Genomic DNA, 12,102 nt, shown 5'->3' with positions numbered 1-12,102 from the left:
ATTTCCCCCAGGGTCCCTGGCCTTGGCCCGCCTATCAGACCCTCCCGACCGATCCGAGCTGCTTCCTCAGTGGGTCTCCGGGAATTCCCGGAGTGTACGCCCGAGGGGACACCCTGCAAAGCCTACACGCCCCAAACCTTCTGCCCGGCTCCTGAGGCACCGCCCGGAGCCCGCCCTCCTCTGTGTACCCTGAGCTGGGCGGGCTGGACAAGGAGACTTTACGCAATTGGCCTGCGCTGGGAGAGAGGCGGAGCGGGGCGGGAAGAGCCGGGGAGGGGCGGGACGGAAAGGAAACAATAGGGCAGCTCTATTGGCCGGCGCTGGCGAGGGGCGGGGAGGGGCGGGCCCGACTCCCCAAGCTGGAGAGAACAGGGCAGTAGGCGCTGCGGAGGCACCTCGGGTGACTGCGAGGCAAGGCACTGGCAGCGGCTTCTGGACAGCGCAATGAGTGGACGGTGAGTGATGCATGGGCAAGAGAGTTCGGGGCGTCCACAGAGCACCAACTTCCCCCCACCGCCTGAGCCCAGGACTTTCCCCAGCCAGGAGCTCTTAAGTCTGGGCACTTGTGCGCCTTGCCTGCCGCGTGCAAAATCCCCTCCTTCTGCCAGCCTGGAGCATTCCGGGCCACGGGCCCAATGCTGAGAGTGGGCACTGTGCCATGCACCTCCTCCAAGGAGAGGGCACGTTAGGAGCTAAATCCTGCGCAGTCTACATCTTTGCTCACCTTGCCTCTCATCTTAGCCAGTATCCTAGAAGCGTTGATCTGAGAATTAGGGGGAAAGACTCAGCGTCTCTGGCACAACTCAGATTTCATGGATGGAAGACCATGAACACCCAGATAATAGCAGAAAGAAGGCTTCAGTGTCGCTATTTATAGAACATTTGATTTATTCCCAGACCTGTGCTAAGAGCTTTAGCACAATATCACACCTACTTCTCATAGCCTTGATTATCCCTATTTTCAGATGAGAAAACCTGAGGCTTAAAATGTTACGGAATTGTCCACTTTTACCCAGATGAGTCAGCCTTGTAACCCAGGGCTTGTTGTGCCAGGTCTCATTCATTTTACCCACTGACTTCAGAGCTCACCCTGCCAGCCACCCTGCTCACCCCTGTGCTCCTGACTCTCAGTCCTGACTTCCCACTCAGAAGAAATGCTTCTGTTTTTATTAATCCGGCACAACCCTGGGGGAGGGAGGGCCTTCTCTCACTTGAGGATCAATGCCAGGACAGAGCCAGGGTTTCCTTAAAACACTATCTAGAGAGCTTTAGTAGTCCCACTTCGCAGAGGAATTAAATATGATCACAATAAATAAGGGATTCTGGAATTTGAGCCCAAGCAGATTGGACTCCAAATCCATGTACTTGCACTTGCAGAAAGGCCCTCATTGTCAGTGTCTGTAGTTGAACTGCTCATGGCAAGATCGAGATTTGTTTCCAGACGCCATGAGTATACAATAAAGACAACTACTAAATTGCTGACCTGCCTGCCTCCTGCTCCCCAGAGTAATTCCTTAGCCACTGCCATTTGGTGGGCATTGTTAGGGTGAAGGAGGGAAGAAGGAAGGCTTGGAAAAGGAGAGGAGAAAAAGGGAAGGAGAGAAGGGGAAGGGAGAGAAGAGAAGAAGAATGTCTTAAACTTAGGTCAAAAAAAAAAATGCTGGCTGGAAGTTGTAGTGAGTGTATTTCAAGTGTCAGAACATTTTCATTAGTTTTTGTCATTATCCTCTCTGTGTGTGGTGCCGGTGGTTCAAGACTTTACAGGAAAAGTGAGATTGAGGCCACGGATTAAAGTGTTGGTGTGAAAGTTGGGACGTGGAGCCATGTGAGACTCTAGTGAGTGGTCTGGAGGTTGACAACAGAGTGAAGGTCCTGGGTCCCCCTGGGTCAGGGTCAACTAGACAATGACCTATAACAATAGAACATGAACAGAACTCCAGCATGTGCTATAATTCAGATCCTGTAAATGCAAAGGCTCAAAGAGGAGACTCTGACTATAGGGTCTACCAGAAAGCACCCTGGTTTTGAGAATGAATTCAGCTAGATGCCCTGGCTCACGCATTCTCCTGCCAAGAACCATCATCCTCTCTGATTCCTACATTGTCATCTCCAGAGCCTCGCAGTCTCTCTGGAGCCCCTGACTCCCACCATGACAACTATTGGGAACTTCCGTTTACTGTGGGTGAATCCCATGTGAGTCCCATCTTACCTGTTTCCTCATTCACCTTTACAGCAATGATTCAAATCATGAGGAACCTGAGTTTCAGAGAGGAAAGGGACTTGCCTAAAGTCACATAGCTAAAGAATTCCAGAGCAGAGTTTTAAACTCAGATTCTTACAAAGCCCAGTGGTTATCCTATCACAGAATCCACTGAAGAAAATGTTGTCGAGTTGTTTTAAAGTAAATTAAATTCAAATGGGAAGTGGCTGCACTTCCCAAAGCTTCTGCACATTTTTCACTCTCGTTAAAGGGGAATTTGCAGTTTGCTCAGTCTCCTTTTCTGAGTGTCTGACCTCCTGTCCCAGATGCATTGCTGAGAGAGATTTGAAACGCCTTCTCCTTGTCCTGCCTGAACTTGAGGGGGAAGCATGATGAGGCTGTCATACAGCCCCATAGCTGCAGAGCTTGATGAGACCTGAAGAAACTCTAAACTGGCTGCCAGTACAATCCTGGGTAAACCGAGGCCCGAGAAAAGGCACAACGTGCTGGCATCACATGCAAAGTTGATACCCCAGAAAAGTTCACATCCAGACTTCTGTCTAGGATGCCCTTTGCCTCATCTCTCTTGCTGTGACACATTTCAGCAGTTCTTAACCTGGAACCTGGTGATCCAGGGGCACAGGAGCTGGGGCTTCCTGATCCCCCTGCAATGGTATGCAAATTCAGTGTGTGCACATGTGCACACTCACCCACACTCAGGCACTTTTTGGGGGCTGTATATGTTAAGCTTGCAAGAGACTCCAAAGGGCTCTGTGACCCAGAATATTGAGAGTGAACTGTGTCTCCCAGGAACTACCTCCAGCAGCTTCATGGGCACACAGGTCTGATGCAGTGTGTAGCACTGGCTGGGAGATAGGGAGAAGTGGGAGAGGGGGAGGGGCAGCCTTAGAGAGCACTAGTGCAGCCTGCAGCGGCTAGCACCTAGCATTCAGAGGGCCTTCCCCTCCAGCCCCTGGCGGTCAGAATATGGGCCAGTGGATATGGGCCAGTGGTCACTCTGAGTTCCTGTTTGGCTCAGGTACTCAGTATGGCTGAGAGGATTCCTGTTTCCCTAGATCCCCTCTTCCATAGGCAACATGCGAGCCCAGTCAGGAGGGAGACTCCCATGGGGCCACGGAGTGTGTGTGTGTGTGTGTGTGTGTGTGTGTGTGTGCACTTTCGCACGCAAGGGGAAGCAGGTGGATTGATAAGGCTTTCTTGCCCCAGGTTGCCAGGCCTTGAAAGCAAGGGCATAAACCAGAGATCTGGCTGCAGGGGTCTGAGCACAGCACTGGGTCTAGCTGGGGGCTCTCAGAAAGCTCGTGAGGAGGGCCAGCCTGCCTTGTGCAGAGGGCCAGGCTCTTCAGAGGAAGGGCGATGGTGTTAGGGAGGCCTGGGTGCTGGAATGGGCTCAGGCAGACGTTGATGGAAGCCCAGGACCTCAAGGGGTGGGGAAGATATATTAAAGGTCAGCTGCGGTCAGAGGGTGGACCTGGGGGAGGCAGTGAATGGAGGTGCCTAGTGGCTCTGCAGCAGCTTCTCCTGCTCTCCCTGGGCCACCATTACCTCCAACTAGGCTGTGTACAACGACTCCCTGGGCTTCCTGGCCACTCGGGCTGGGGTGTGGAGGGTGTGGCCAAGCCAGAGTAGCAATGGTGGAGGAGGGAGGACAGGCAAGGACAGCTTTGTGGAGGAGGGTGGGCATTGTGGTTGCTGGGTCACCACCCGCCACCCACATCCCAGCAGCTGGCTTTCTCGGCAGAAATGTGATGCTGAGGGGTGGCCTGTGTCCGACCAGATCCTCTCTCAGAAGCAGCTGATACTAGAAGGCTCTACAGCTTCTTCCCTGGCCGGGCTCCTGCCATTTGCCAGCTAACAGGTGCTAGGGAGGGCTTGTTCAAAGGTTCATTGTTTTCAGCGCCAACTTCCTGCTGGGCCTGGCTGGCATTTGAAAGTTGTAGCCAGGGGCAGCAGAGCAGGGAACTCTGGCTTCCCAGGAATGCATGGCAGTGTGGCCAGCACCTGCCCTCTCAAGTACCTCCTTCTAGTCAGAGCAGCCTGACCTGAGAGGCCCCCAGCTGTGCCCCACGCGCCCTGTCCTTTCTTTGGCTCCCCGTGTCACTTTCTTTACATATTGGACTTTAATCATGCCCAAATAAGAATATCAGAGTCATAATTTTCTAAGGTATTAAAACAGAGGCTACCATGCACTCAGATTTCATCATCCTGGGAACATTTTAATTGAGACATTGATACAGTTTACAATTTGCCAAGGGAGAACAGCGACCATACCATTTGCTGTTGCCATTATTTTATGAAAGAGAGGGCATTGCAGGGCTCAAAAGTAAGCAACACATCATCAAAAAAAAAGGCTTTCAAATGCAGATGATTTAGCTTGATGAAAACGTCACTTCATTGGCCCTCTTTTTCTGTTTTTGCTCTTAGCCGGTAGGAATTAGGCTATAGTAACAGCCTGAAGATCCACAGAGCTGTTTCTCCTGTGATAACCAGCTCCACTGGAAAGATGGGCCAAGCCTGGCAGTTATAAAGGCTTCATTGTTCTTTGTCCCAAATCAAAGGCCAGGGACAATGGCAAGGGCAGGCATCAGGACCACTGTCCTTATCAGAACCCTCCTCACTGCTGGCAGCACAGCTGCTGAAGTGAAAAGTGAAAACAATTCACTGCCTGATCACTGGGACAGGTAACCATGGCTGGCTTGCTGCCCTGGGGCCGCTCCTCTGGGGAACAAGGAGCCCTGGCTGCAGCCCCAGTCCTTTGGTTGGGGACAGAGCCTCCTCCAGCCAGGGAAGTAAGTGTGGAGGCCCGAGCTGTGTGCCCCAGGGCCTGGGGGAGGGGAGCAGACCCGGACAAAGAAGGCTGGACTCCACAGAGCCACAGGGCTTGGCCTGCCCAGCTGCATCTGTCACTGTGTGTTTGTAGACGGCGCCTGGGTGGCAGGCCAGCCCATCCTCTCCCCCACTCCCACTTCAACCAAAGCAGCCTCCCTTTAATCCATTTCTGTATTAAGCTTCTCCCTAGGGTTTTATTTAAAGAAAAGATGGTGCTTTTGACAGAAGGTAGAAAAACACTCCATTGGAGACTCATTAAGGGCCTGCCCAGTGCATGAGGAGAGTCCGTGTTTAAGGGGCAGTTTCCAGAACACGCTCCAAATGGAGAAAAATCTCCCTTGGCTTTTTTCCTGGAGTGTGTGGCTCCCTCTCTCCTTCAGATCACTCCTGCAAATTATCTCTAGGATGCCTTTTAGGTACACTGGCAGTTCACTTTGGATCTGGACGAGACACTGGCGTATCCAAATGAATGAAAACTGCCTCAACCTCCAGTCTAACAAAGGAGACACAAATGTAGGGTTGGCATTTGGAATGAGATTCTGTGAGGGACCCCAGAGCTGAGGTCTGGAACACAAGGAGATGGAGGTGTTGCCTACTTGGGGTAGGGGGATGAGGCATGTGAGAGCCAGAGACTGCCTGACTTGCTTCAGGCCACATGTATGATAGATATCAGAGGACACAGAACTGTGTGGTTCTCTTGGAAAAGAGACTGGCTTTTTATGGGGCAAAGGTTCTCACCCCAGGAGGCTCAGACCCAGCCCAGCAAATTAGAAGAGCCCCCTGTTTGTTGCCTCCCGCCTCTGTTGCTCAGTGACCTCCTTCCCTCATCCAGGACAGTGTACCCCATTTTCCGTCCCCACATTGCAAGCTGTTCGCCCTAGGGAGCCACCTTCTTCTCTCTCCTTTCACTTTGCTCTCTTCTCTGCAATCCGGGACACTCCTACAATGTCTCCCTCATTCTCTCCTCTGCACTGCCTCCCCCAGCTGATGTCACCCAACTCCAGCTGGAGACACTCAGCATGTCATGTCCTTCAAATGAGCAGTCTCTCTCAAGGGTAAAGTACTCCAGCAGGCTGGTATATTGAGCATCTCCCGTGTCACCCAGCATAGTGCTTTGCAAACAGTATTATCCAGAGCGTTAGGCAAAGCTGTGAATGGGACTCCTCCTGGCCACCCACCTCACCTTCAACTAAAGCAGCCTCCTTTAACCTGATTTGCATAAATAGTCCTTTGAAAAAAAGAGTTCTAAGGTTGAAACCTTTCTTAACCCATTGGAGATCAATATTCTCATTGTACAGATGAAAAAAAAGCAAGACTCAGAGGAATAGTCTTGCAACTGAAGCTATATGGGTCTTTAACAGCTCCCAGCCAAAAACAATATAAGAAGCAGTTTCTGTTATAACTAATCACTGCTCAATTATAGAGAATTCCACTTACAAGTGTCCCTGCCAAATAGAACAAAATGGGCATATTCCTCACAGACTGTGGGCAAATGAAAGTATTGTAAATTGAGTTACGTTATGAATCAGCAATGACATGTATGTATATATAAATATATATTTTATAATATGATGTGTGCATATCATATATAAATATATAGATGTGCATATTAATTGAATTATTGACTGCATTAGTCAGGATAGTCTAGGTTATGCTGTAGTGACAAATCCCTGAAACACAGCAGAGGTTTATTTCTCTTTCCCAGTCCATATCAGTTGTGGATTGGCAGAGGGCTATAGCGGGCAGAGGCACTCTGGGACTCAGGATAACCATCAAGAAGCTGTACTAACTGGGACATGTGGCTTTCTGGGTCACCACAGTAGAGAGCAGGTTAGCTGCAGGATCACGCACTGGCTCAAATGCGCTGCCTTGGGAGTGACACACAACACTGCTGTTTGTGGAGCTGGTCACAAGGCCCCAACACTGCAGGGGGCTGGGGAACGAGCTACCACGTGGTCATTCCAGGGGCAATAATTGTCTCCACCACAGTCATCCAAATTTAAACTGTGAAATATAGCCCATAAAAATCCCAATTTCTGTCTTCTCATGAAACACTGGAAGAGCTGCCCACCCAGAAAAGGAATGTGTTCCCAATTCCCTGTAGATGCCACTGGCCAGTGTCCCTCAGCTGAGTCACTTCCCTGGCCCCTGGAGACTTTTACATGATTTATCCCAGCTGTATAGACACAAATCTGGGAAAGCTGACTTTGGGGGACCTCATGAGGCTTCCTGTACTCATCCAATAACTTAACAGCCGTTTATGGACCTCCTGCAGTGTGCCAGGCATCCATGCTACAAACAAATGGTGAGGCAGCATAGCAACACCCCTGCCACACCATGCTCCTCTCCTCCTTGGAGAATCAGGAGGAGGGGGCTGCCCTGGCACATCGGGATATAGGACGAGGACAGGGCTATGTCCCGAGAGGGGCATGGTTGTAAGAGCTCAAAGGGAAGAAAAAACATAGACCCCACTAGAGGAATTGTGAGCAGCTCAAGAAGGCTGGATGGAGCTCAGAGCAGGAAGTGGGGAGGAGTGGGAGAGAAGCTGGCTACAGAGGAAGGCAAGAGAGAAAAACCACCCCCTGTTATTTCTGGGTAAATCCAGCCCTTCCCATAATGAGCTTGCTTCAAGCAAGACATACTTGAGTCATGGACCCACAGAAACAACCTTGACCGAGAAACCCAGCCTTGCCCTGGGCCAGAGCCAGCTTCTGCAACAGAAGCATTTGAGGAACTACCCAGGGAGGGAGCCTGGCAGATCTCTTTTTTTCCACAGGAGACCTGAGGTGCTGAGGAACTGAAACCCTATTTTGAAATAGGCCAAGAAAAAATGCAGCTGGAGGTCCCAGCCCCAGACCTCCATGGTGCCAGCACTCTGTGCCTTAAGGAGGTAGGGCTGGCTGCTGGCACAGTTGGGGGTCTGCCCTCTCTGCAGGCCACAGTTTGCCCCCCTCCAGATCAAGGCAGAAGGGAGGAAATTACAGTATGAATCTGATGTCACCAGGAAGCCCACCTCCCTCAAATCATTCCCCCCTTTCCACGCCAACCACGCTTCCACTGCCTCCAGCATCAAATGCTCATTCAGGGCTGATGATGAAGACAAAGGCTGGCTCATCTTGTCGAGTGGGTGGATCAAGCCAGCAGGGAGAGAGTGTGCTGGGCTAGTCAGAGTCAGCACCCAAGGTGCTCTGCAGTGACAGACTCTGCTCTGAGGTTATCGATTTGTCACCAGTAGGAGCTGACCTCACCCCCTCACCCCAACCCCAGTAGCACTGGCAGATACAAGTCAGGAAGATGTGATTGAGCCAGGTTTGTGTGAACAGATGTTGGGGTTTTGTGAAAGAGCCAAGTGAGCTCCATAGTGTGAAAGACATGCTGTGTGCCTGGTCTGTGCCACCTCTCCGTCTAACTTAACCTCTCTGATTCCTAGTTGCAGCTCAGGATAAGGAGGCAAGAGAAAGAGTAAGGGTCAAGTCTAGACTGTGTGTGTGTGTGTGTGTGTGTGTGGGTGAAGCTGTGGCTCAGTGCCTGATACACAGGATTTTTAAAAATTTTTTTTTATTATTCAATGAGTTTATTACATCTATAGTTGTACAATGATCATCACAATCCAATTTTATAGGATTTCTATCCCACAACCCCAGCGTGTCCCCCCACCCCCCGAACTGTCTCTTTTGGAAACCATAAGTTTTTCAAAGTTTGTGAGTCAGTATCTGTTCTGCAAAGAAGTTCATTGCTGGTACAGAGGAGTCTTGATGAAAGAGTGCTTGGCCAGAGTAGTGTGGAGAGAGGGGTAAGAGGCTTACTAAAGGTGCTAAGGGAGAGAAAAGTTCTAGGGGATTTACCCTCCATGAAAAAAACCCAGGAGCACTGAGAAGCTCCACAAAGCTATCAATGTTGTGAATGAGAATTGATAGAAATAGTTTCATGTGCGAATCCACAAAGAACCTTAGAAGATGGAGGTGACTCCATTATACAGGTAAGAAAATGAAGGGTCCGGGGGTTTAAGTCACTGTCCAAGATCAGTTTAGAGAAAAGGTTAAGAGAGCAGAATCTAGGGTCTAGATGCCTGTGTTCAAACAGTGACTGTGCTATTTACTCACTGGGAATCTTGGGCAAAATACTTTTGCCCCTGTTTCTCAAGTGTGAAGCAAGGATAGGATGATACTCATCTCCTAACCTTACTGTAAGGAATAAATAAGATAATTCATAGAATATGCTCAACAGTCTCCAGCATGAGTGAACTTGGTACCAATTAGCTCATCACTCGGGAAGCTGGCCCAGACATGCTCACTCTGAAGGTGGTGATGGGGTGGCCACCTCGGACTCAGTAGGAGTGGAGGAGAAGGGCCTGGGATGATTTGGGGGTCTAGGGGAGCAATCAAGGCAGAAACCTTGATTGTACCCAGAAAGTACATCATTCAAGGTGTACCTTCAAGGAAAGAGAGCATTTAAGCTGAAACAATCAGAAGATTGATCCAATTCCTAGGGATCATGAAGAGATTTTGCAAGGGGGGTTGATAGAGCAGTTCTGACCTTGCAGTCAGTGCTGACGCATGTGAATGTGGGATCCCATTAAGTCCTCTGGGACTGACCCTTATATCTCAGCCACCCTGAGCTTGTGGCCAGAGGAGGATTGAGGTAAAGGTTGGGGATAGAGCAATAGGGACTTGAGAGGCTGAGGAGGTGGGAGGCGAGGCTGAGACCTCTGGCCTCTGTACCAGTGCTCTAGGGCTGCACTGGCTGTCCCTCCTCCAGGCTTACCTGTCTGTGGGCCCTTCCTTGTCAACCCAGCAGGTGACTTCCAGGTCTGCAGACGAGAAGAGAAGATGAAGGAAGATTGTCCACCCAGTTCTCACGTGCCCATCAGCGACAGCAAGTCCATTCTGAAGTAAGCCATTGTGTGCAGAGAGGGGGTTCCGTGACCACGGCCCTGCTGTGGGCAGCCTTTATGGGAAGGGATTCTGGGCAGTTTTCATGGATAGGATGATGTGCCTGACCCAGGACAGTGATGGAGGCTCTTCTTTTTGAAAGCTTTCTCCTTGGAGATCAAAGATCAAGGTATAGGTTTGACTCCCGCCTCCTTGGGCCCCCAAAAGCAAGAAAGTGGGATATCCCCTGCTGTGAGATGGCGTTTAATTTATTTAAAAACTAGAGCAATACTAACACTCTTATTGCATTAAACAGATGGGGGGAGTGGACCCTCAAAACTGGTTTTGAGTTTTTATTGAAAAAGTATATTTTATTGACAATGATCATTGTGTTTATTTTTATTTATTCCCTGTCTCATCATAAACAAAAAAAGTTTGGAAAAATTTCCCAAATTCAATTCTGAACTAAAGGAAAGTCTCTTTTTCACCTTATATTGCTTTTTGAGTCTTGAGTCCAAATATTTTCTAAATTTGAGAGGCTTCTCTCTGCCATCCTGAAGACAAAGCAGCCTTCTTGAAATGGACTAGCTTTTTCTGAGGACCTGCCCCCTGGGGTTCTCCTACTAGAAATCTTGAGAAAACACAGTGCTCTCCACACCATCGTTTTTCTTATTTAAATTTGATAATAAGAACAATGTAACAATATTAAATGTCATTTTTAAAAATGCATAGTAACCATATGATTATATATCTAATCATATTATGATTATATTATCCATCCTGACAATTTTATATTCAGTGTTTACACATTTATAATCACGGTGAACATGCAATATTGAATCTTGCATTGTTAATGCCATTAAGTTGTAAATGGCTTCCCCTGTTGGTTATCATCATTCCACATCACACAGGGCTCACACCAGAGCACCAGAGCATGTTTTTCTCACCAAGGCCCTGGGTTGCTCAAGTGTGGGTGAAAGCGCTGCCTGAAATGTTTCTAGAGCAGCTCTGTCCAGTAGGGAAGCCTCCAACCCTGTGTGGCTGATGAACACATGACCTGTGGCTGGAGAGTTGTAGTGAATATGAAAGATGCTCCAGGTGGCAAACACTTCTTACAAAATAAAATAACGAATAAGATCTCATTAATAATTTTTACATAGATTACATGTTGACATGATAAGATTTTATTTGGGGGGGGCTCTATTATAGTTGATTTACATTGTTCTGTCAATTTCTGCTGTACAGCAAAGTGACCCAGTCATACACACACACACACACACACACACACACACACACATGCGCGCACGCACCCACACACACACACACATTCTTTATCTCACATTATCCTCCATCATGTTCCATCACAAGTGACTGGATATAGTTCCCTGCACTATACAGCAGGCTCGCATTGCTTATCCACTCCATATGCAATAGTTTGCATCTACTAATCCTGAAAAGATTTTAGGTATATGGGGTCAATAAAATGTGTTATTGGCACTAATTCTCCCTGTTTTGTTTTCCTTTGTAATATGGCTACTAGAAGATTTAAAATGGTGTGTGATGCTTGCATTTCATATCTCTTGGACGGCACTGCCCTACAGAGCCCAACTTGGGTGCAGGAAACTGTCCTCATCTTCTCTCTGCTCCACCTCAGCCAAGGCACAAGCTGTGGCTTTTCCTTTATTCTGGAGTCCCCTCCCTAGGGCCTTCCAGATCTTACTCGCAGGGCTGTCCCCTCCCTAGGGCCTTCCAGATCTTACTCACAGGGCTGTCGCCTTCATCCCTTGGTTACACGTCCAGAAATTCAGAATAGGGAAGAGGCAGGCACATCATGTGGTACTCCCACAACAGCCACCCCAGGAAGCAATGGGGGGAGAGGAAGCAAGAGTCATTAAAATGCCACTTACCCCAGCCCAAGTTATTTCCTCTGAGGAGGTTACTCATAAGTAAAGGACAAGGAGATTGTCAGGAACTCATATCTGTCATAGTGAATATGTGCGAACACTCTAGATGTGTAACGGTGTGACACAGTCCCTCTATGACTTTCACTGCCCTCTCGGTTCCACCCCGAGGCATTCCAGGAGTGCCTACCTGAGAAACTCCCTAGAAGACAAAAGGGCATGTGTCTAATGGCAAAGTCTAGTCTCTCAACTGATTCTGTGTGGGTGGCAGGATGTGTAC

The 12,102-nt window shown here is 49.1% G+C and overlaps 1 protein-coding gene across 18 annotated transcripts in view; it reads left to right on the top strand.

Moving 5' to 3' along the window:
* The first annotated feature begins 330 nt into the window (after positions 1 to 330).
* Positions 331 to 12,102, top strand: part of RASSF4 (Ras association domain family member 4) — a 35,047-nt gene continuing 23,275 nt past the window's right edge. For 7 of the 18 annotated variants that reach the window (XM_084992592.1, XM_084992587.1, XM_084992585.1 and 4 more), the window contains exons 1-2: positions 376 to 455; positions 9,848 to 9,941. In XM_084992592.1, coding sequence (XP_084848718.1) covers positions 9,880 to 9,941 — 62 coding nt within the window. In that variant the 5' untranslated portion in view covers positions 376 to 455; positions 9,848 to 9,879. 18 annotated transcript variants of the gene reach the window in all.

This window comes from Sus scrofa, chromosome 14, assembly GCF_054392235.1.
Source record: "Sus scrofa isolate SSC_HxYL_T2T_F1_AM1 chromosome 14, Sscrofa_HxYL_maternal_Yorkshire_Landrace_v2.0, whole genome shotgun sequence".
Classification (NCBI taxonomy): Eukaryota; Metazoa; Chordata; class Mammalia; order Artiodactyla; family Suidae; genus Sus; species Sus scrofa.
This window is presented reverse-complemented; position numbering and strand designations above follow the sequence as displayed.